General features: G+C 37.5%; 2 protein-coding genes across 2 annotated transcripts in view; both read right to left on the minus strand.

Moving 5' to 3' along the window:
• rab6ba (RAB6B, member RAS oncogene family a) overlaps positions 1 to 2,161 on the minus strand; it is an 86,679-nt gene extending 84,518 nt beyond the window's left edge. Inside the window, exon 1 of the mRNA XM_079882841.1 lies at positions 1,971 to 2,161. Coding sequence (XP_079738967.1) covers positions 1,971 to 2,040 — 70 coding nt within the window. The 5' untranslated portion in view covers positions 2,041 to 2,161. The remainder of the gene's footprint in view (positions 1 to 1,970) is intronic.
• Positions 2,162 to 2,617: 456 nt separating this feature from the next.
• On the minus strand, positions 2,618 to 23,983 carry slco2a1 (solute carrier organic anion transporter family, member 2A1). Its single transcript, XM_079884008.1, has 14 exons — positions 23,855 to 23,983; positions 17,228 to 17,365; positions 16,376 to 16,538; positions 14,697 to 14,912; positions 14,507 to 14,605; positions 14,260 to 14,396; positions 13,269 to 13,344; positions 12,534 to 12,698; positions 12,152 to 12,359; positions 6,044 to 6,191; positions 4,723 to 4,883; positions 4,549 to 4,613; positions 4,023 to 4,143; positions 2,618 to 3,601 (listed from the first exon to the last, which is right to left on the minus strand). Exons 1-14 carry the CDS (start codon positions 23,912 to 23,914, stop codon positions 3,481 to 3,483), a joined length of 1,878 nt encoding a protein of 625 aa, XP_079740134.1. The 5' UTR covers positions 23,915 to 23,983; the 3' UTR covers positions 2,618 to 3,480.
• Positions 23,984 to 25,041: the final 1,058 nt, after the last annotated feature.

The following is a 25,041-nucleotide window of genomic DNA, read 5'->3' on the forward strand; positions in this document are numbered from 1 at the left end:
AAAAAAAAAAAAAATTCTATTTTTAATGTTTTTGCAAGAAGACTCGTATTCTCATCAAGCCTGCATTTATTTAATCCAAAATACAGGGAAAAAAAATCTTGTGAAATATAATTTATTTATGTGATGCAAAGATGAATTTTAAAGGAAATAATTGGTAATTCTCAGTAATTTCAGTCATTTTTTCTTTCTTTTTTTTTTTTGAAAGAAATGAATACTTTTATTCAGCAAGTATGTGTTAAATTGAAAAAATAAAAAATAGAATTCTTCATCAATGAATCCTGAAAAATATCACAGGTTCCAAAAAAATATTAAGCAGCACAACAGCTGTGTCCAACATTGATAATAACTGAGTATCAAATCAGCATATTAGAATAATTTCTGAAGGATAGTGTGAGAAAATTCAGCTTTTGCATCACATAAATAAATTATATTTTAAGGTACATTAAAATATAAAACCATTATTTTAAATTGTAATATTAATAATTGTAATAATTTAATAATATTACTGTTTTTTTTTTCTGTATGTTTGATCAAATAAATGCAGGCTTGATGAGCATAAGAGACTTCTTTCAAAAAAAAAAATAGTAATGTTTCCAAAACTTTTGACCGGTACTATATAAGGCCTCTCACTTCTCTCTGATTTTAATGAAATTATAATACATAAATAAAAACCTGTGGATTTTTTTTTTTTTTTTGCAGGAAGCAAATCTCTCCTGCAGCAGCCTAACAAGTTGAACTTGAGAGTTTATGGAAGTAATGACTGGAAAAGATCCACAAGCTGATGCACATATTCTGCATGGATCAACAACCCCCAGAGAAATCCACAATAAGCAGTGAGGAGGGTCTTTTTGCTGCTTCACAACATCTCTGAAAGGCTTCAGATAGAGACAACAAAATAAAGCTGGGATCAGAGTCCCTGGAGAGAAGCAGTGCCTCTGTACCATGGCAGCATCCATTGTTTACTCTCACAGTGTGAATCATACTCTCCGCAGCACAATCTCAGACTTAAGTCCCACAGATCTGAGGACAGCTAAGATATTCTGGAAGCTTAATTCATCTGGTAGAAGGTTTAATGACGACAGGGGGCAGAATGCCAGGGGAAATAAAAGCGGAGTTGTCCTGCTAAACATTAACTTACCTACTCACATTTGCTAAGAGTCATCCATCCATATCAATGGGTAAAGGACTGAGCTATAGTCATCACTGTCATCATAGAGAAACAATACCAGGCAGAGTCGGCAGGCTGCATAAGTTCTCTCAATGGCACACACTGGGTGTGTCTCAACATCCAGATTATTTATTTATTTATTTATATTATTCATTCTGTTCTCTAAGTACACCAGCTACATTTTACACAACACTGAAATCTGCAAATGCATCCAGGTGGGTCTTTATGAAACTTTTATACTATCCTGATTGCACATTTCACACACACAAAAAAATAAATATATATATATAATAATAAAAACACTAGAATTTAGATATGTGACTGCAGTAGACATAGCCCATCACTGGATTAAATTCACGAAATCCAGCTATTTATATCAATATTTTATATTTTCTATATAAAAAGCATTAAAGCAATATTATAGCCTTATTAAAATGAATTAAACAGCTTTGAGTCTTTAAACTTGATAATCAGTTGAACTGATACTTAAATCTTAATAAGTGACCTATTTGCCAATTTAGCAATACATATCTGAAGGAAATAAATACAAAAAGCACAGAAAGGATCAACAAAGTGATTATTTATCGGAAAATTAAACTTTAATCAAATTAAATGTAAATCCCATAAGAGATCAAAATAACATGCAACACTAGATCCAGTGGCTTATGAATTTGATGTAGGCTAGGCTATTAATAAAATTTCATCATCGATATCATGATGTTGAAGTCTATACAGATCCCTGTAAATAATCAATAAAGCGTATTATTGAAAGTTCCCTAGAAAATTCCAATATGACACTCACCGCTTTGCTCCCCAAGAAAGACGAGTTTGAATTTCCTTAAAGGGTTTCCAAAGTCATTTCCCACAGACATGTTTGAGGGCTTGTTTTTTTAACAGCGTGTTCCCACCGGTGTAAATGTCTGGATGGGGCAGCGCGATGGAGAAAGCGGAGCTCCTGTGCGTTTGGAAACTGGAATGCTGCACTGGATCGGCTGTCAGCCTGTCAGGCTTAATTGCTGCTGCGCATGCGCGGCCCCACCTCTCTCTAACTCGCACACACACACACGACGTCATGCTGTATCAACCCACATAACATGACGTCATGCTGTATCCCCCGTTCCTTTATAGCGCATTTTGATTATACATAGATTTATGTCAAAAATACTGACATACTTTGACACTGCTTGATTTGTTTTTGATTGGGTGATGATGCCAGAGCTGGTAATCTAAAGCCTGCTTGTGTGATCAGTAATTCTCAGTTGACGTAAAAAGTCATAATTATGAGATAAATAGTCATAATTATGACAAAAAGTAGAAATTATGAGATATTAAGCCATTATGAGACAAAAAGTCATTTACAAACTGGAACTAAATCATGATTTGTTTTTGTTTTTGTGGCAGAAATGGTCTTTCATAAATATCAGCCCAATATAAATAACAACAACAACAACAATTTGTGAACAAATTTTATATTTGAAATAACTTATACATCGGTAAATAAACGTTACATGTTGCATAATAAAAAGTTTATCAGAAAGTCACGATTCATTACTCCAAGCAGCAATAAGAAAAGCTTTTTGTCATTTGTGTTAAGAACCGTGGTAAAACAATATGCACAAAGGGTATAATAAAACAGCAATATCAGGTATAAAAATATATTTTACAAACATTTGATGCCTAGTTTTAAAATGTCTTCACATTTGAAAGTAACATTTTAAATCTGCTCAGGCTACAATCGTTATTTGAAGCTGCACACCTCAACTGGCACACAGTTTGATATTCTACACACTTGTGTATCTGTGTGCATCTGGCGATAGATGAGACAGAGCATTCCACATCCTTCACATAGTCTTCAAAAAGAAGAGTAGATATATGGACGGGGAAAAATAATGTTCCCAGTCAACCATTTTGAATCATGATTCAATTGCATATTAACCAAAGTTAAGGACTATAGACATTTCTCTTATGTTTTGTGTCCTCCTCATAGGTGCCACAGTCATAAATCCAGCTTCAAATAATTTGCTGATGAAAACTGCAGCTAAGATTATGATGAATTGTTTTGAGTTACTATACATAGTTATTTATTAATACCAAAATAACTGCAGAGGTGGAAAGTCCCTGCATCTCTCCAGTTAGGACCCTGCATGCATGCAGGGGGGAAATAAATACTCAAGCAGTTACTTGAGAAATATCCAAACTGAATTCCAGCCAGATGTAGGAAGGAGGGGTTTCTGACAAGAAATGTCCAGGGGCTCAACTCACTGAGAAGGTTCTCAAAAGTGAGATCAGATAGGTTAAGCAGGGTTGAGGCATCACAGGGGTCCCTCTGGCCTTTTCTCTAAGCTGTACTCTCTGGTCCGGTGCATTTTCCAGCCAATAAATGCCATGAGTATAATGCCTAACGTCTTATAGCCCACCTGAAGCCCTAGATACCTGTAACAAGTCATCATGATCATCATCAGTGCTACACCACTGTAAAACATTATTTTCATGATTTCTTATCACAACTTTTTATCTTTTGTCAAATCAACTTAGATAATTAATGTGGTTACAATAACACAATATTTTGAGTTTCTGTTTATTAAACCAATCTCCTTCATTGTATGAACTCAAATTTTTTATTTCAATGAACTCAAAAATGTAAGGCAACCAGGTAACTTACTTGTTTAAGTTAAACCAACTAATAACACTTATTAGCATAATTTAATTTCTATTTTTAGCCTTGTGTTGCTGAATATATGTGAAGTATACAGTATGTGTGTTTAAGCTCACTAAATTCAAACCCTACCTTTAGGAGTTTTGACACAAATGTACCTTTATAATGTATTTAGGTCAAAAGAGAAAATATCCTTACCTGTTTCTCAGAAGGTTGTTGTCATAGTAACCACATCCTTGCTTTTTCCCACAAGCCGTTTTCCACCAAATACATGTGGAGTCTATGGTCATCCCGAACAGAGCCGGAGCTGGCAGCCAGGCTAAGCAAAGAGAAAGAGAAAAAAGAAATCATTATACTACAAGTTTAAACAAATATATATTGCTATGCACTAATATACTAAATAAGCATAGATAGTGTGTAATGATGTTGTTGTAATAAGATACAGTATGTACAGTATATGACTATACAGTAACTATGTTATTGTACCGCCACAAGGGGGCGTATAGTACTTGCACAATTTAGACAGAGATTGTTTTGTTTTTTTTTCCCAGGAAAGTGTTCTCATGTTAGAATAATTTAAATGGTTATTTACCCTGACCACTTTCTCTTACCAATTATTTTGCTTTAGGATCTTACAGGAAAATTGAATGAAAATAAAAATTTTAAAACTTTAAAAGAATACATAAATAAAAGTAAAAAAAGGGTATGTTGGTCATATACTTACTAAGAACCCTCAAAAGCAGAAACTGAACCCCTATGGCAAACGACTTCTCTTCTGGAGGAACTGACCTATAGGTAAAGACAGAATGATTGAAATAAGGTGAGATAAAATAAAATACAATAACTCAATTTCTTATGTTTTAAGTTCTCACACTGAATGCAATGTTGTGTTTCTCACCTCAGCACCATCATGTAGATAGGGTTGTGTGTTAGGCTGGCAATAAGTCCGGCTAGAGATATGATGAGCATTACAGGCAGGAGATAGTGAGGGCAGGCGTTGGCACAAGGGCCAGGCTTGGCGATGCCCATAGCAGGAATACACTGGCAGTTACTAAAAATCTGTGTGCAAAGAGATAGTGGATGTTATTATGATATGGTTTTTCAATACGAACATGAGAGCAGTAAATGTTAACTTAAGTTAACTGTTAAGTGTCCAGTAACCCATACATGTATTTAAAATTAAGTACTGTTTTTTTTGTGTGTGTGTGTGTGTGTGTGTGTGTGTGTGTGTGTGTGTGTGTGTGTGTGTGTGTGTGTGTGTGTGTGTGTGTGTGTGTGTGTGTGTGTGTGTATATCTATGTAAATATCTAGGCTTATCATATTTTAAATGTGAAGAGAAAATGCTTTCCGTATCTTTTTTATTTAAAAGGTCTTTTATCAAACTATACAATATGACACAAATTCACCTGTCACATTAAGTGTGACATATCCTTGAAAAACAAAACTACACAAGGTAAAATGAAATCTGACCCAGACTTCGATAAATAAAGGTTCATAAGGATAAACATGGTTTGTCACATAATAAAATAACAAACCAATAATACAATAATTAATCATTTTCAATTTGTATGGTACATTTTGAGTTAGTAAAACCAGTTGAGAACCCCTGCATGAGTGCATATCTTCATTACAAACATCATTATTGCTATAAGGATACTATACATTTAAGAGAACAATAACTAAAAGTGTTTCATTAGATGCTGCTAATACTAACACTTATTTTATAATGTTTTCTTGTGCTCCATTGACTTCTAATGACACAGTGTCCTCCATTGCCGGTTTTGACTGAACTGAACCAGCATAGGAGTCCAGAAACAAGTCTATTTCTTACTATAATTGCCTCTTGGTATGATATATGCTGTGTCATACAGAATAATTCATCATCAACTGCTCCTGTAAGTCTCTTGCTGGGCAATTATACAGAAGCTTTAACACTAAAGTTGTCCTAAGTCCCCAAAGCACTTCCTCCAGGAAGTATTACTAATTAGCGATTGATTGGATTCAACCCATTGATCGCTAACAGACCATGACTGGCCATTTGCTCGGTGTCGCTAGTACAGCAGAGGCTCACAATGAGCTGCTATCCAGCCTCAGTAATGAGCTAAATAAAGGTCTAAATGGATAGATCTATACATGCAGTGACTCTGCTAGAACTCTGGCTTGAGATGACAACTTCATGACGTGAAATATGTGCTGTTTTGTCAGATTTATTTATTTACCTGGACTCTGTATGGGTTCTTGGGATCCATGGTGAAGTTTTTGCACCCAGCATGGCAGGGTGAGATGTACTCAATGTTGTTTTCCCCACACACTGGGTTAAAGGTGCTTCTGGGACATGAGCAGTTTGCACTACAGGGCAGAAGAAGCCTGCAGGGCATAAAATAACACAGTTTAGCCTTTACTTGCAGAACACAGAAACATTTTATGAATCGTAATATTAAAGAAATAGTTCATACAAAATTTTTGTCATTATTAACTGAAAATATTGACATCTTCATAGCTTTCCTTGGCATGTTCATGAGAATTTGTGATTAGTGATGTATGATTGATGAGATTTTTTTTTTTTTCAGTTTTAGTCGATTCTTTTCAATGAATTCGTTGATAGAGTTCATAAAACTGGTCTGAATGATTTGTTCATGAATCGGTCTGATCCGGTTCTCAAATTCAACTCTCTGACTCATTTATCCAGTCATATTAGGTAACATCTCACTGGACTGGAAGAAAATTTCCTTTTGTTTATCACACAATGCTATTGTATAGCTTCAGAAGACTGGAATATAGCACACAGGTGGTATGGACTACTGTTATTGTATTTTCATGATACTTTTATGCTGTTTTTTTGTCCTTTTTGAAGGTTAAAATCTCCAGTTCTCATTCATTGTCAGTGTATGTCATCTTTTGTGTTCCATGGAAGAATGAATAAAACCTTAGAACAACACAAGTAAACAATGACATAATTTTTGGGTGAACTATTCCTTTAACATCCAGAACACAGTCACAGGGTGTGAGTTTAAACGTTCAATTATTTTCACAATGACACAATAATAGTAGTATGCTCATAAAGTTCATGGAAAACAGTCATTCCTCATTTCCTCCCAGTTGGCATAGTGAAAGTGTTCAGATATGAAGCACACAGTATTTTGAATGGTGAAGTGTACTTCAACTGATTCCAAGAACTACTTTAAATGACTAAGCCCCATGCTGTTCACCTGTGTGCTAGTTCAACTGATTATATAGCATTTTCACTGGAAGTTGTTCTGGACTCGAAGATACAAACTTTTACTAGAACACAATGGTCTGAATCCAAACACTGGCAGAAGACAAAGAACAGACTAAGCTTAACAGTGTTTTCAGTGTCTGTGAGATCCAGCTGTCTTCAACTGGCCCTGTTTATAGAAGATACATTTATACTACACTCTTAGAAGAAAAGGTTCTATATAGAAACTGTTAGGCACTTCATATATAGAACCTTTTAGGGGTTTCCATTATGGCATAATTTTAAGGATTTAGTTTTAAATAATTCATTTTAATAAATGTTTTAATTTGAATTAAATTTTATGAATTAAATAGTTTGCTGAGAGGGGAATGAGATGTTGCGTCATGATGTTGATGCTATGGGAACGCCTCTGCATGAACTGGTGTCCTCCGCTCCATTGAGCTCCATCTGGACAGTTTGTTGGCTCTCTGTGGGCCGCTGTGATAAGCTGTCTTTAAGGTTGAGTGTAGTTTGGCCTTCTCACGCTATGGAGAGTTGTTTTGCAGAGGCCTCTGCTCTCCTGAACTCCATCTAGACAGTGACATCAAACGTGTCGGCCCTCGGTGGGCCACTGTGGTAAACTGTCTTTAAGGTTGAGTGCAGTTTGGTCATGCTCTGTCTTGACAGTGACATCAAAAGTGTCGGCTCTCTGTGGGACGCTGTGATAAGCTGTCTTTAAGGTTCAGTGTAGTTTGGCCTCCTCTCGCTATAGAGAGTCGTTTTGCAGAGGCCTCTGCTCTTCTGAGCTCCATCAGAACAGTGATATCAAGTGTGTAGACTCTCTGTGGGCTGCTGTGATAAGTTGTCCTTAAGGTGGAGTGTAGTTTGACTCTTTAGAGAGTCGTTCTGCTGAGGCCTCCACTCTTCTGAGCTCCATTTAGACAGCGACATGAAGTGTGTCAGCCCTCGGTGAGCCGGTGTGATAAGCTGTCTTCAAGGTGGCCTTTGTTTAGCCTCCTCTCGCAATAAAGTGTCGTTCTACTGAGTCCTCCGCTCTCTTGAGTTCCGTCTGGACAGTGATATCAAGTGTGTCGAATCTCTGTTGGCCGCTATGATAAGCTGTCCTTACGGTTGAGCGTAGTTTGGCCTCCTATCGCTGTAGAGAATCATTCTGCTGAGGCCTCTGCTCACCTGAGCTCCAGCTAGACAGTCACATCAAGTACATCGACCGTCTGTGAGGCTGCCTTGGTAAACTGTCTTTGAGGTTGAGTATGGTTGGCCTCCTCTCGCTATAGAGTCATTCTTCTGAGGCCTCCGCTCACCTGAGCTCTGTCTTGACAGTGACATCAAGTGTGTCAGCTCTCTGTGAGCCGCTGTGATAAGCTTTCTTTAAGGTTGAGTGTATTTTGGCCTCCTCTTGCTATGAAGAGTCATTCTGCTGAGGCCTCCGCTCTTCTGAGCACAATTTAGGTAGCGACATCGATCTCCAAGGTAAGGTGAGCTGCCTTCCATCTCTGTGTGGGTTCCGTTAAGAAACAGGTAGCTCCCTTATGATAATCTAAGGGCGGCCGCCTCCTTTTAGTAGGCAGGGGCTTTAGTAGGCAGTTCCCTTTTTGATATGCTGAAGTTTCAAGGTTACAGCTGCCTCCCCCTGATTTGGGGTTATATAAGCAGGCTGTTCCCTTGTGGTAATGAAGTCGTAGCTGCTTCCCTCAGGGGCCAGGCACAAAGTTTCCATATCTCTGGCCGGGGATGAAATTTCATCACCCTCACTTGAGAGAGAATATCTCTCTGGATCAGGATCTCCCATGGGAAGCCATCCTAGAAACACACTAGATCCGCAAACCACACTCGGGTCAGCCAGAACAGAGCCACTAGAAGAAGGCAAACTCAGTCCTGACGAACCCTTGCTAGAACTACAGGGAGCAGAGCTATCGGTGGAAAAGCATACAGGCACAGCCTAGTGTGAGGGCGAACCAGAGGGGACAGTGGGTTGTCTCCTCGGAGGCAAACAGATCCACTTCTGCTTTGTCGTACCACTTCCATATGGACTCCACTCTTTGTTGATGTAGTCGCCATTCCCAGGGCCTCAGCCCCTGCCTCGACGGGATGACTGCCCCCATGTTTGCATGCCCCAGAATGTAAACTGGTTTCCAACTAGAGCAGGATCTGCTGTGTCTGCCTGAAAGGGGACAGGAAAGCAGCCAGTCCTGGTGATTGATGTAGGAAACTACTGAAGTGCTATCTGTCCAAACTAACACATGGTATCACCTAAGCTGCAGAAGAAAGGGTTTCAGGGCTAGAAACACCATCTTGAGTCAATTTATGTGCCAAGAGAGATAAGAGTCCTCCCACAAACCACTGGCTGGTCGGCCATCAAAAACTGCACCACATCCCTTGAGAAAGGTGTCTGTCGTGAGAGATGAGAGATCTGCGACGGCAACAAGCCCCAAAAGCCACACCTCCGTTAAGGAACCTTGGCTTCTTCTAAAGCTGTAATGCATGTAGCCCACCGAATGTGACCCTTACAACCATGGGGGGATGATTCTGGGGATTAAATCCCCATCCTTTTTAAGTACAATTAAGTACCAACTGTAGAAGCCTGCCTTTTACTCTAGGAGGGGTGCATGTTCTATGGCCCCTTTCTCCCTTAACTGAAATAATGTCATTGCCATGACACATCGGAAACAAGGTGGACAGGAAACAAACTAAATTCTGTATCCTTTTGTTATAGTATTAATAACCCACTGAGAGAAGGTGGGGAGAAGTAGCCAAGCTGCCACAAAGTCTGACAGTGGAATTTTTTTTCTATAATCCTGAAGAGCGAGGAATTAGCCCCTTGAACGCCGCCAGTTGATACCTGTCAACGGCATTTTTTACTGCGTTGCCGAACAGGCCGGAGGGAGAAATCGGGGCATAAGGAGAAAGGCCTTGTCTTTTCCTTTTAGGTTGAGCCACAGTGGCAACCATTGCAGCCATTGAACCATTGCGGCATGAGCTGTCTGCTTGGTTGGCCAGAGGGCTAAGTATGTGGCTTAGCTGAATTTTTTTGACCTTCTCAATCCCTAATCCCTCACCATGGTTCAAATCTTTGAGCAGGTCAGCCTGGTATGCCTGCAGAACTGCCATTGTGTGCAGGGACCGCATACGCCTTCCTAACTAAGCTAGACGTTACTCAGCAAGGCTTAGTTGGTAAGGCAGGTTTCTTCCACGACAATGACGATAAAGGAAAGCGATAGCCCACAAGCATCTCCTCCACCTTTGGCATCGCCTCGTAGCCCTGCTTGTGGATAACAACCACAGTAGAGTATGTTAATGATGCTTGCATATGCAAACGAGCAGAGTATGGATTCCTCACCAATCTTGTCACCTCAGGGAGATAGCGGCTGGGAGGCTGCACTTGTGCAGATGTGACAAAGCAATTTTGAACCCACAATCACTTGCCTCTCGTCTGGCAACAGCACAAGTGACAACATCAAGCAGTTCCTCAAAAGTGGCAAACTGAGGAAGCTGCTCTGCCGAGGCACCCGCCAGCTTATCTTCATCCAACCCCTCAAAATCAGACTCAAAATCAGACTCAGAACGTATGAGTTCCTCGTTCTAGTCTGAAGAATTCACAGAGCAAGCTTCAAGATCCAGAACGGGGTCCTCTGAGTCAGTGGAAAGTGCTAGATACAGAGAATTATTCATCTCAAAACCCGCTTCTGCCAACTCCACATATGAGCCCGAATGTTCAGATGTTCAGTCATGTTTATTCACCCCCCTTCAGAAGAATCCTTTACACAAGCTTCGGATATTCGACAAATAACAACAAAACACATAAATAGTCTTACTCATCCAAAATCCCAGAAATAACCAGTAGTGGAGTGCAGCCTTACGGAGAGACTCAGGAAGAGGTTGCAACTTTTAAACTGCACCTGGATGTTTCTGAATGGTTAGTGGATACATTTATGTAGCTAGATGTTGTGGACTTACATTGATTCATCTCATCGACTTGCATGTACCGTCATGTTTAACTTTTACACAAGTTTACACAGTTCCCTGAGGTCTTTATAAGACAGCGGTGACATTTTTTGGTAAAATAGTGTTCTATGCTCGTCTGTGCAGCCAACGACAGAACAGTTTGCATGCTTTGCTCGAACTTTTGCCATTGCGTTAGAACTGGTTACACTGTTGTAAACCAAATGACGCCACCGTGGGTGGAAACTTGAAGAATAAGGGGCGGTAATAATAAATAATAAGATCCCCTTCCAACGTCAAAAGGGGAGCGAAATCTGATTGGCCTATTTTTTGACATGCTTGCAGAGAAAGGCTTACCAAAACAAAGTAACTGGGTTGTCACTTTTCAGATTTTCATGATATGTCCCCTTTAAAATCTATATTAGCAATACAAAGAGTGGGGCCAGCCATTTCCTCTAGTCTTTAGGCGGGTTCTAGGGATCTGGAGGAAGAATTAACCCCCCGATCTTAGACCTCTTGCGGGAATGTAGGGGTGAAGTAAGTATTAAAATAGGTTAGTAGTCAAATAGGTTGGTGCAGGATTATTTAAGGATTTGTAGATGAATAGGATTTAAAAAAAGATTTTTTGACTATTCTAATTTGAATAATTGTCAGATTTATAGGAAAAACAGAAACAGGATCCCTTTAACATAAAGCGTTCATGTAGCTTAAACAGTAAATCATGGCGCTAACACTCATGGGTTCATTGGGTTTGATTCTTAAGGGGATCCATGATCCATTAAAATGTATACTTTGAATGCAATATAAGATGCTTTGTAAAAATGAATCAGCCAAATGCATAAATGTGAGGTGAGGGAACTTCTGATAAAATTGGCCAAAATTTGCTTATCGTGATTGTGTCTTTGAGCGAACTCAGACGAAAGTTTGTCTGTGCAATCAGTCTTCTAACAGTTATTTAACTGAACTGAGAAAATTACAAACAACATGGAAGCAATCAAATTTGCAGTTTCTAGCCTAAGCAGGCCAGACCTGACTAAAATTAAATGAACTTTTATAGATTTATTTAATTTATTTATCTATTTATTTATTTTTAATTGATTTATTAGTTCTATCTAGATTGCAAAAAATATTTCCTCAAAACCAACTCAAAAGAGCATCCTGTGAAACTCACCCACTGGTGGCATTAGATGTTTTGGGGTAAACACCAGCAACATCTTGTGTGGGGCAGCCCATGAAGAAGAGAGGCACACAGCAGAAGACGGAGATGGTGAGCATTACAACAGAGAAACGTGGAATGGCTCTGAATGACAACACCCAGCGTTTCATAATCAGACCACCGAGCACCATCCCCACGGCAACGGCCGGCAGGTTTAAAGCACCTGAGAGAAAACAAAGATTCATTCACAGATATTTTCATAAGGGATATTTCTCAGTATAAAATCATGGGGACTACGGCATATTTTAGCTAAATATACTGTCAGTGAGACTAGGGCCATGTTTCTCCTAAAATTGTACTCATATATAATGTATTCTATTATAATATGTCGACTGACCAATAAGAAGGCTGCTATAGGCTGCAGTGGCACTGTACTGGCGCTCCAGGAACTTGTTGAGGAAGGTGGCAAGTCCAGCGATCACAGAGGAGAAACAGCACTGGGTCAGAACCAGCAGCATAAAGAGAGGACTTAGCAACAGCCTGACAAACATCTTAGGGAACACTGCAAAAACACAGACAGACCACAAGAGGAAGAAACTGATGTTTACATATTACTTTGATTCATTAATAAATGAAAAGTTTATATATATATATATATATATATATATATATATATATATATATATATATATATATATATATATATATATATATATATAGTGTATATATGAGTGTACGGCAGGAAATCAGTTTTGCACTGAGTACACATGAATGAAGACATGATCATGCATAAACCAGCTTCTTACAAATCATGCCCTGGAGGCAGGTATATTCATAAGAGCTTGTCAGATCCTGTTACAGTAACAACCTGAGCATGCTGTATGACTCAAGAGACACGAGACAGATAAACAGCACACGTATGCCTCATCAACAGCACAGGACTGCAGTAATATTTGTTCTGATTTATTTACTTATTTATTATAATTTTTTCCAATTTATTTTATTTTCAATTACCCATGTCAACTATACTTATAACTCTACGTAAACTATTTGAATGGCCATAACTATACTAATAAAATGGTCTTACTATTCTTGCTCTAAATGCATAATAAACCTGTTAGAGTGGACTCACTTTTAAAGAAATCCAGCATGGAGCTCTCTGGCTTCTTGGGGTCTTCTTTCATGATGTCACCATCCAATTCAAAAGACTGCAAAAGAAGACTTTCTATCAGCATATTAGAATGATTTCTGAATTATCATGTTACACTGAAGACTGGAGTATGATGCTAAAAATTCAGCTTTAGGGATAAATTACATTTTAAAATATGTCAAAAATAGAAAACAGTTATTATGTATTATTCATCTGACTCCATTTTTTTTAACCAAGAGAGACCACTTGTAGCTTTTGTCACTTATTCTACCATTATTTTACTTAATTTTTTTATAAATGTGCCATATGGTGGAGAGATCATTGGAAGCTTCTGTGTGTAGCTTCGAACAGCATCTGCTCAAATGAGGAAAATTATCTGAAGTTTATTTATTTATTTATTTATTTTATTATTATTATTATTATTATTATTATTATTGAGTTTGGGTGATGAAGATGGAAAATCATGTTTGGGACACTAAAAAAATAAAGATAACCTACAAGATGAGGGCCAATTTTATCTGAGTTTATGTTTTATTAAATGCTCCACAAAAAGTAGAGACACAGATTTGAAACCACATATAAAAAAATATATTATTAAAATAAACCTCTTCTTTTTGTTAGAACTTTTATTGGTATATATTATACAGTACCGTTTGTTTGGGGTCAGTAAGTTTTTCTTTGAAAGAAATTAATATTTTATTCAGCAATGATGCATCAAATTGATCAAACACGACAGTAAGAATTTTTACATTGTTACAACATTTTTCAAATAAATGCTGTTCGTTTGATCTTTCTCTTCATCAAAGAATCCTGAAAAAAGTTATAATTTCCACAAAAATATTGAACAGCACAACTGTTTTCAAAATGGATGATAATAAGACATGTTTCTTAAGCACCAAATCAGCATATTAGAATGATCTCTGAAGGATCATGTGAAGTGTTCAGTTGTCATTAAAACAAACCCATGACTGACCTTCTCTATTTGAAGGGATCTGGGGAAGAAGAAGTAAGGGATTGAGGTGAGAGCAAGACCTCCAGCAGTGATGAGCAGACCCATCCACCATGCACCAACCCAGCGAGGGTCAGTAGGGGTCAACTCCAACGCCTCCACTAGTGGAAAGAATCATTCTAGATAACATGTAACACTGCAGCTGTCTACAATTAACATTAACATAAAGAAGAGTAATAAGTTGTTGCTGTCATTTAAAGGGTAAACAAACCTGTGCTGGATCTGTCCACATCCACATAAATACGCAAGACCACAGAGCCCAGGAGGAATCCAAAGGAAGGCCCAAACACTGACAAAGCAAAGAGAATAGCTGCAACATACAACAACAAGAATGTCAATAATCTTAACAGTTCTTTCAATGAACATTAGAAACTCTTGTAAAAAAAAACCCCGAACCGTACCAATATAGAGAGGTGAATTCCCAGCCCCTGCAAAGTCATCTATATAAGATATGCCAAAAGGTTGAATGGGGACTGAACCGATTCCGAAAAGCAGCTGGGCCGTAGCCATTAACATCCAAAATTTACTGGTGTCCACAAGCTTCCGTGAATCCTCCTGACCACAAGCCTCGGCACCAGTTGCATTCCCACGCACATCACACATATCCTGTCTGCTCGCTGTTGGATTTAAACACAGAAATACAACACATTCATCCCAAAAACTATCAGTCACATCAGCCATCCAGATATTTGTCTTTAGTAAAATGTTTAGTAAATGTTTAATGATGAGGACAAAATATCTATGGTCCGCATTTTACACTTAAAACTTGAGGGTTGTCCAAGCTGCTCTTGTCCACACAATTAGTTTTATGCCGAATGTTACGTGAACAAACAGGAAAACAGGTCTGCATTCGCTTGTTGGAGAAAGTGTTAACGGCAGTACAAACTGATGCCGGTATCTATGGACTTTTAAGGCAATCATCTCACCTAACTAGTTGTTTTTATTGTTGCCTTTTTATTCGATTTAAATATCTTAGTGAGAAGAAGAAAAAAAACATTAACATAATCTGCATATGCAATGGAGATCAGTTATCCTAATCTTTACTCGCTCTTTTGAAGGTATCTTGAGTAAAACAGCTCTATATTTAACAAAGCACATATAAAAGACATGAACTGGAAGCGATGCAACCTGTTTTACAGAATGGTCTTTTTATGGAGACAGTATTAGGAGAAACGTGGCCCTAGTCTCACTGACATTGCTGTGTACAGTATATTTAGCTAAAATATGGCGTATGCAAAAGAGCAGCTTGGACACTCTACAGTACATTTGTTTTTCACAGAAGAATGAAAGGCATACAGTACAGGTTTGAAATAACATGTGGGTGAGAACATGAAAAAAAAACAACAACATGGCTTTAAAGACTATGTAAGTTTCCTTTAACCTTTGCATAGTATTGTAATGTATAAGACCAAATGACAGTATCTGCAGGCAGAATAGGGTAAGTGAGAGAATGAAGCAAAAATAAAAGGTTTAAGGAAGTGTAAGGAGATAATCATTATCTCTTGGAGTAAATTCCAGGTTTTTCTTTCCAGTCTGATCAATCAGGCAGTCTTATCTCTACGGTATCTCTCCACTCCTTTCGTCCTCATCTCTTTCCTTTTTTCTCTCTATCCTCTCCCTTTTCAACCTCAATCTGTTTATTTCTTCATGTTTTTTCCCCAACCTAATGCTAAACCCTGTCTAAGAAGTGAAGCTAGGGTCAAAATGGAGTCTCTCGGCAGCAACTTCCTGTAGACATGCCTACCCTGTTATGTCTAAGCTGATGTTTATCATTCAGCTTTGTTATTTTAGATCCCCACTTTGTTGTGTCTGGTTTTCTTCAAAGTGTCCTGAGCCTTTTTAAATGAATACAGTGACATTATCATTTTGATGAGCTTAGAGTCTAAGATCCTCTACTCAGGGCATGAAACAATATGATCATGCATAAAAACAAACTAAGACAGAAAATGGGGAGGAAGAGAGTGCAGAGCTCATTTCAACAGATGTGTATATTTCCAAATAACTTTTACACTTTGTAAAATTCACATTAATTGGTTTCATTGAGATAAATATGGATGCTAATGGCCCGAATGACACTTACCATGCAGGACAGAGTCAAAGGTGTAGGGCTGGGACAGGAAGTGAGGTAGAGCTAAGATCATGGCACTTATCGACATTAGCAGGCCACCCAGTCCAATGAATCGAGGTCGATGAACCCGACTACCCATGTAACTGACAAACACTATCAGCACTGTGTTCCCTACCTAAGTAAAAAAAAAACAAAAAAAAAAAAGTCACATAAAGCAGTCTGTATTTTTTCTTATTGCACTTATACACCTACAGTAATACATGAAGCATCCTGACAACAGCAGGATGTTTTCGATTATTTGTAAATATCCTACAGTATAAAGCCTTTTTAACTAGCTTAACTAGCTTAGACTTCTTTAAACATCCAGACACATCAGAAATACCATGTTGGTTACAGGGTTATTATCGTATCTAAAACTAAAACCATGAAAAATATTTTTATTACTTTTCCGCAGGGTAAACCGTTTTAAGTGAATAATTTCATGATTCATTATCATAAAAATACCTTGTGACTTATATATTATATAATTAGGGATTCACTTCATTTGAGATCTGTGTCTGTTGCACATGCTCATTTCCCCTATTTTTACATTAGATTACCTTTACTGTCATTTAACAGTCACTTAAAGTTAATCTTTAAAACACTAATAATTTAACACTCTTAGGCCTGGTTTCACAGACAGCGCTTAGATTAAGCCAGGATTAAGCCTTATTTCAATTAGGGCATTTAAGCAGCTTAGTATCTGCAAGAATTTTAATATTGTGTATAGTTAATGTCTAAATGCTCCATTATTTATTAGACTTTCAATGTTTCCACTTAAGCAAGCCATAAACTCTTTGCAAGACTGTATGGAGTGGTCTGTACCTCATGGAGAGAAGATATGGTTCCTGAAGAGAGGCTGTCAAGGCCATAGCGTCTTTCAATTGTTGTGATGGTGCTCTTGAAGTAAGAGCTATACAAGAGTTGAGTGAGCTGGAGCAGGCCATGACACAACACGAAGAACTACAGGAAGAGAAAGCAAGAAAATGAAGAATGGTCAGACATACAGGTTATGATTACAGTGAGTGTACCAATTATAATTATCAAGTGTACTAAACATTCTTCAATGATAAAGGAACCTGATGTTCTATGATCTGAGCAAGTGCATTCATCAGTGTGTTGTTACAGTGTCACATGGGGGTTATTTGAAACAGCACGTCTGGAGCTAAACAACAACTCCCTTAATTTAGAGTTCCCTTCCAAATTTCTACAGACTTTGATCTTCAGTGCCTCACCTCAGAACATGAAGGTTAACCACACTGATTTCACAATATATCTGAGTTCACTTTGTGTTTGGTTTGTAATGTGAAGGCCAAGTATGGTAAGCCATATTTGGAATTTGTCCTCTGTCTTTAACCCATCCATGGAAAAGGCAACATAGTTTAAACCAAACGTAGAGCTCTTAAAATCACCTTCAAGATTTACACTGTTGTTTTAAAAGATGCCATTGCCCCAAAAGTTCCTCACTGTGCAAATAAGTGATAAAACAAAGGTGGTTCATAAAATGGAAAACTGGATCAGTGGTGTATCTGCTCTCCATTAGTATCTGACACTTTTCTGTACATTTCCAAAGCCTGGAAAAAAAATTCTATCATTCTTATAGTAGGCATGAAATGAAAATTCATCCCAGCTATTTTGCAAATGCATGTTATAGATCTAATTATGAATGTTTCCTTGCATGTTTCATTTTTTATGTCTGTCATGTCATAACTTCCAGTGAAAATGGCCAACTTCACTAATAATGTAGTCTGCTTAAACCCCATCAATTAACTGCAAGCTTGCATTCATTTTTGAGTGCAACACCCACATTTCAAAATCCAATCAAAAAATGAAGTACCCAATCATCCCCACCATATTTTTTTTTTCTTTTCCAATAATAACTCGTATGTCACAGACGTGGAACATAAATAATTTCAGTTCAATCATTACCATTGTGGTGAGATGTAGAGCATGTGACATGTTAGGGTTGAGGAATTAAACTCTTTTACTATAAAAAGCAACTACTATGCTATGAATGTAACCATAATACACTACCTTAGTGCTATTATTACCAGCTTTATACACTCAAAAATATCTTACTTTAACTTTACTCGATTAAAACATGGACAGTTGTTCAATGTGATTGAAACATGTTAGCCTATCTCTACTCAAATACTTCAGGTAGGATGAACTTGAATGAATCAAGTTATTTGGACGTGTTTAAGTTGAGTCAATTCAGTTAAAGACCAATTCACACCGCACTGACAGACAGCAACAGACTGAACAGACTCGGAATTTGAATGGGCCTTTAGTTTATCATACATGAAATATTTGAGTAGAGATAACGTATCATAACATGCTTTAAGAGATGCATAATTATGCAAAAAAGAAAAAAAAAAAAAAAGAAAAGAAAAGCTGGAGCACATGAGCTATAGCCATATTTACTTGTTGTACTGGTTGGCAAATGACCTGATTGTAATGCTTGTCTAGCAGCATTTCACCTCTCTTGAGAAAGGTTCTTGACGATAAGCCATAAATGCAGTAGAGATTAAAGCTCATAAATTAGAACATTTCCCTGTTTGTGTGTTTGAGAAGCAGCTGCTCCCAAATAGCATTTTTTGCGCCTAAGACGTCATGAGCAAAAGCAGAGGAAAGTTCGCAGAGTTCTCAAAGGCATGAAGCAATCTGATAGGGCATGTAGAGATCTGGACTAGATTTCCTAAACAAACACAAGACATAAATCCCTCTCCTTTGCTCATCCTCATCGCCAGCTCTCCATTGCTGGCCAAATCACAATGCTTTCGATGGTTTCTAGAACAGCTAATGCTCCCATTAAATCTTCGGCTTTATGGTTTGTTAGCACACATAATAGCTGCTTATGACAAAGTTGCTACGATTTCTTTCTTGTTTTTCAGGGAATAGGCTTTTAATTACGGAAATATTTTGATAGGCTGTGTCCACTCAAGCAGCCCAACTAAATGCCTTTGTTAGACGTTTGAATGGCAGCTTTGTGCCACTTTCCGCCCCAGTGCCAGTTCCACATTCGGTTCAGCTTGAATTATTCGACATGCAGCAGCCACGTCTGTATCCTTTCATATGTTACAAGGAAGCTCGAGAAGATCTCTCTTTTTTATTGAATTTTCAAGACTCTCTGATAAACCAACACTATGAGCAATCTTTCTCCAGAGGCCATAACTCAATACGTGTCCCTGTGGTACAGTAGGTGTACTATGATCAGGGCATGTTACTATATTGATGGCTATTAGGCCTTAACAAAAGTGCAGGCAATAGCACATGTACAGCATAACCTGACCATAAGTTCCTACTCAAATTACAGCTTGCAGGTTCATCAGTGCATAATTCTCCCCAAGCAGTCGTAAATCTTTTGCAGAGCTGGCACGTGTTTGATCACTCGCCGTGTCGTGAATGACTATTACAAAGTAGCCTTGGGTAAGCACAAAGCATGTTGAAATATTTGTTTTGGATTGAAGCAATGTGTGAATCGTTTTTGGAATTTTGGAAGAACGAAAATAAAACAATCCTGCCATATGTATGAGAAAATTATTGTCAGACATTTGTCCTACTGTTACCTCATGCATTTAGGCCCTGGCAGGCCGCTTTATGCATTCTAGGAAATTAGAAAAAAAAGAGTCAAATGATTTTTCCATTGAGGCATTGGTTTTTCACTTATTCTTCAACATTTTCATTTTATTCTTCATTTCATTAGCCTGTAAACAATGGTTCTCAACCTTTTTGACTTGTCCAACACTGGAAGGTCCCTCACATAATGTATAACAATTTCTTAAAAATGTTCTGCTGAAATTATGAGAAAGCTGCTTGTTTTTTTTTTACTTTTTATTAACAGAAACTGGGAGTGTCAATATGTTAAATTAACCACGATTATTCTTTTGATTCCAGAGGTTTCTTATGGGAATTGATAGTTTCATCAAGAAAGTGTGTGTGTGTGTGTGTGTGTGTGTGTGTGTGTGTGTGTGTGTGTGTGTGTGTGTGTGTGTGTGTGTGTGTGTGTGTGTGTGTGTGTGTGTGTGTGTGTGTGTGTGTGTGTGTGTGTGTGTGTCTTTTCAAACAGAACAATCAAACAGATTTGGAGATTTCAGTGAGTTCAAATACATTTCCCCATTCAAGGTAGATTGTAGAAATTGTTTGACTATTGCCTAAATAGATAGACAAAGATGACCGGCAAATGAACTTACGTGTCTTTAGGGGACTTTGATAGAGTGTCATTAGTTTTGAATCAGCAGAGCCTTTTAATGATGTTTGAATTGCACTGAAATCGTAAATCAGGCCTAATGTTATTAGGATACAGTGAGTGATTCAAACTCCACAGATAGAAAACCAATGATGAAAGATTCAATGAACGTGCTGAAAAGCAGTTCCCGTCGTCTGTCCAGAACTGGATTTTTCCCCTTCCTCAGCAGCTATTGTGCTACAAGAAGACTCCCCTGCTGAGTAAAGAGAATCAGGGGAAGAACTGACTTTGATGTTTGATGTCTTACATGCATTGCTGCACCACTATCACGTTACGGGAACCATTAAGCAGACATTTTCGGATCTCCTCAGGATATAAAGCTTAAACAGTCAGAAAGTACAAGCCTGTCCCAATCATTTTTGCCCATCCTGTGCACCACAGCTACAAAAATAACAGGACATTCAGGAGCTGTTTCACTTTGGGTTGAAACAAGCACAATCCAACTTTGTATTCTATTCATATTATAAGGATACATTTCATTTCGTGATGATAAACATAAATTAATAATGACTGCAAAATAATCATGTCTCTCAAGGTCAAGTCTGAGAAAATGATGAACTTGCTAGAATTCACCGATTTTCACATGGAATGGCTTCAAAGAAAATCTTGCAAATGGGACTCGAAAAAAAAAAAGTCAGCAACGATCCAATGAAGTCAACTGAAAATTTTTATAGAAGCTGTTCCAGAATTATGAAATACAAATTTAACAAATCTTTGTCCCAATAAAAGAGTAAATTAACCGTTGCAAGACAATTTTACATAAAGCCAAGAGTAAATCAGTGGATTGAATAAGTGGAAAAATGCAAGTTTAATGTGACAGTTTTTCTTAATATTTTACTAATTTCTTTGTCAACAAGTGCGATCTTAAGATGACCTGTGGCCCGAATAAATTATATTTCCTCTGTGCAATTTCTAATGACAAGTTCAAGTTAACAATGTTGTTTTGAAATCCTGCATTTAACTAAAATAAAGGTGGCTAAATTAATGAGATGTCAATGTCTTTTTTCTGATTTGAACAGAATTATGTAATTTAGTATAGAGAAAAAATTTGCAAAATAGAGAAAAGTACTACATGCTATATCAGTATTATCTGTCAATTCAAATGAGTTTCAATCTGAAAAGGGGTTTAGGGATTGTAAACAAACCTAGTACACTGAACAGCATGTTCTACACCTTCTTTCAACATACGTCATCACTGCCTGACTCATTCCGATGAACAAAACACATATGTAAAAACCTGTCAGTTTAACATGAGCAGCAATGCTCCATTGGTCACATAGACACAGATACTCAATCCATTTACAACACTCTCACACCCTTATTGCAAACACATAAAGCCTAAGTAAGCATATGTGTGTCATAGAGAAGCAAAATGGACAGTAACTTTCAAAAGAACCACACAACTCAAGGCTGTGGATCGTCAATAGTCTATTTTTTAATTTTGGAGAGTGTGTGAAGCTTCTCGTGAAACTTGTACTCTCATTCATTAGAAATAAATTACCACAACAACAGACAGTGCCCTAATAAGGGGTCGAAAAGGAATTCCATAGAATGAAGTAAAGCAAACTAAGCAGACACTTGGATCTGTGTCACATCAAGTTGTCTTAGCTACTGTAATTACAAACAACCATCTTCATTGGAATTGTTTCTGCTCAGTGTTAGCTTGTAACATGTCAACAATTTATCACAATTACAAAAAACAGATCTGAAGTCGGCGCGAAACACTTTTTCTTCTCGTCTTTTAATTTGACAAACAACCTCTGGCTGGTTTGTCACAGGTGATTCAACAGCAGATACTGTTACTTTAGGTGGAGTGATGAGTCTAAAGGATTTTTCAACTCCAGACAAACTCAGACGGAATTTTCTATAATGTGATTGAATCCAGCCTGATTTCATATTCTGAAAGGTCTGTTTATATGAGCCCTAAACTTTGCAATCTGAGTACAACTGTGGTTTTTGCCTGGTTACATACCTTAAAAGGAAATCTGACAAATGTTAAAAGCTTTTCTTAAGCATACATTTAGTAAATATTCAGTCTACTCCACTGACCAGTTCATAAGATCTCTGGTCAAGGTATTTTTGAATCCAACTGAGAAGATTCAAGCGTTTACATGCTTAGTTTTTTTCCTATTGAGTTATTGCAGGTCTACACCACCCCTTTCTAATGAAAATTTCATTTAGATTGAGCTCAGTTGGATCGAATGAGTTGTTGAGCCATCAGAATAAACAGAATATTTTGGTGCGTAAACAGCAACGATGGTCAAGATCTACTGAGAGAAATGAACAGCTATATCAATTACAAATAAATCTATGACTGTCTAGCAAAGCCAAGCTGAAATAGTTTTGACACCACTTTGTAACACAAAACAGTCTGTGGTCAGGGGATCTTTCTCCAAACAATTTCCAAACACAAAAACACCATAATTAAATGCCGCACACATGACAGACATAATGAGCAAGATGACAGAACTATATTTTAGCCCTACATTCCACAGACATTCGCTTGAGAGAAAAACCTAAATGAATGCAGCTCATGCTGAACTTCAACTAAGCATCGCTTCTGGCAAGCCATCTGATAGATATATACTTCCCCTTGGGCCGAGGTCCTCATCCACAGCTGCTTCAAACTGACAGAAGTCTGTCTGCACTGACAGTCAAATACAGCAAAACCTGTTTCTGCGGCTTCAAACAACCTGGCTTTACAAGTGTGAGAGACATAAGATATACCAAAAACACACACACACAATGTCCTGCTAGTTTCATTGATACATTTATAGTAGCCTATTAGACATTATTATTAAAATTAAGGATTTATCTTTTTTATTATTTTTTTTTTATTGAAGGACTGGGAACTAATAAAACATAAAGCCATATGAACTCACGAGTGTTAAAGACAAGAGTTCAGGTTAAAAGTCTAAAGACAATAAAAATGATGACAGCACAAATAATAATATGTGCACCCACTGCACGTCACATCACCACCACCATCAACAACAACGGCAAGTGCATTGTTGATTGCTTTTAAAAGTGTCTTTAAAGAGATAATTAAACAATTTAGAAAAAAGATGTCTGCTACAGAGAGTGAACAAAAATAAGAACTTTATATTATATTTATATCTTAATATTAATATTGTATGAATCTTGGCTTGTTATCAATAACATAGGCTATCAGCAACAACCATGAAACAATAATATTAATTTACCTTTATGTTATAAAACAACGCTGGCTTGGGTTTCTTTATGTCTTTGGCGTATATGTCCATGTTGAAAGGTGAAGTTGGTTGTCAAGCTTGTTTCAGCAAGGATGAGCAAGACACGTTTCCACTTCGGTGATCGTCTATGGGGGATTATATGACCATTATCAGTGATGTCACGAGCCCCGCCCAATGCTCTTCGACCCCGCCCACTACTCCACGCGCGATTGTTTTGGTGATCTTTATCTCTCTCCCCATTTGACAGAACGGAGTTCATTTCTTCATATTACACAGGCGTACTGCACTCTGGGTAAGGAATCTGTGCAAACACGTATCATAAACAGCGTAAATCATTTAACTATATTCCACTTAATGATAACAGAGGAGAACAGGATTACTTTTGCTTTTCTATTTGTGCCCATGGCTTTATTACACTCAACATGCATTTGTAATAATGTTTTTTGACATTTTTTTATTACTCATCATCTATAGATAATAATGTTATCTATATCAAATTATATCATAAAATATTTTAAGCTTTAAAAAAATCATAATGAGGGCGTTTAAGTAGGCTATCTATAAACCAGGGTTTCCCAGTTCATGGTCTGTGAAACTGTCTAAATTAGTTTTATGTGGTGCATTCATTATCATAATAGAAGTTTATGTTGATTACATTTGCTAAAAGCTACAGGAAAATGTTTGTTTACTTAGTGTACATATTCAATCAAACAAAACTGTCCCATATGGCAAATCTGACACAAGTAAAAGGTATAATACAACACCAGAGAGAGCTATATAAGTGCAAAAATCTTACACTTCATTACCCATAGCAGTCTATTTGTAATCACATAGGTCCAAATAAATGTTTAGTAAGTGAGTTAAAGCTATTTTTCCCTAATCATTTAGTTCTGTCTTAAGGACTTGGCTTTGATAATTACACACCTGTCTCTGAGAGTTTTAAATTGAAGTGGTTTGTCTGTGCGTCAGTGATTCCCACTGCTTTTACAACTGCAAAACTTCAATAGTTTTTAACGACACTTTCATATAGGCTAAAAGTCACATGCAATGAACTTTGGGATATTACAGACGGACACCTCACAGTTTGAGTACAAGTTATTTACAATGACATTCCAAAGCACAATTAAAGCTCGGATGTTTTTTGTTTTAATGGCTTCTCTGCACCAAAGCTACAAAAT

This window comes from Squalius cephalus (assembly GCF_949319135.1).
Source record: "Squalius cephalus genome assembly, chromosome: 10".
Taxonomy (NCBI): domain Eukaryota; kingdom Metazoa; phylum Chordata; class Actinopteri; order Cypriniformes; family Leuciscidae; genus Squalius; species Squalius cephalus.

Coding starts and splice junctions, on each gene's coding strand:
- slco2a1 (XM_079884008.1), bottom strand. CDS start 23,914: ATGGACATATACGCCAAAGACATAAAGAAACCCAAGCCAGCGTTGTTT. Junction 16,539..17,227: donor CCATATCTTCTCTCCATGAG/GTACAGACCACT, acceptor TTTTTTACTTAG/GTAGGGAACACAGTGCTGAT. Junction 13,345..14,259: donor GATCCCTTCAAATAGAGAAG/GTCAGTCATGGG, acceptor CTTCTTTTGCAG/TCTTTTGAATTGGATGGTGA.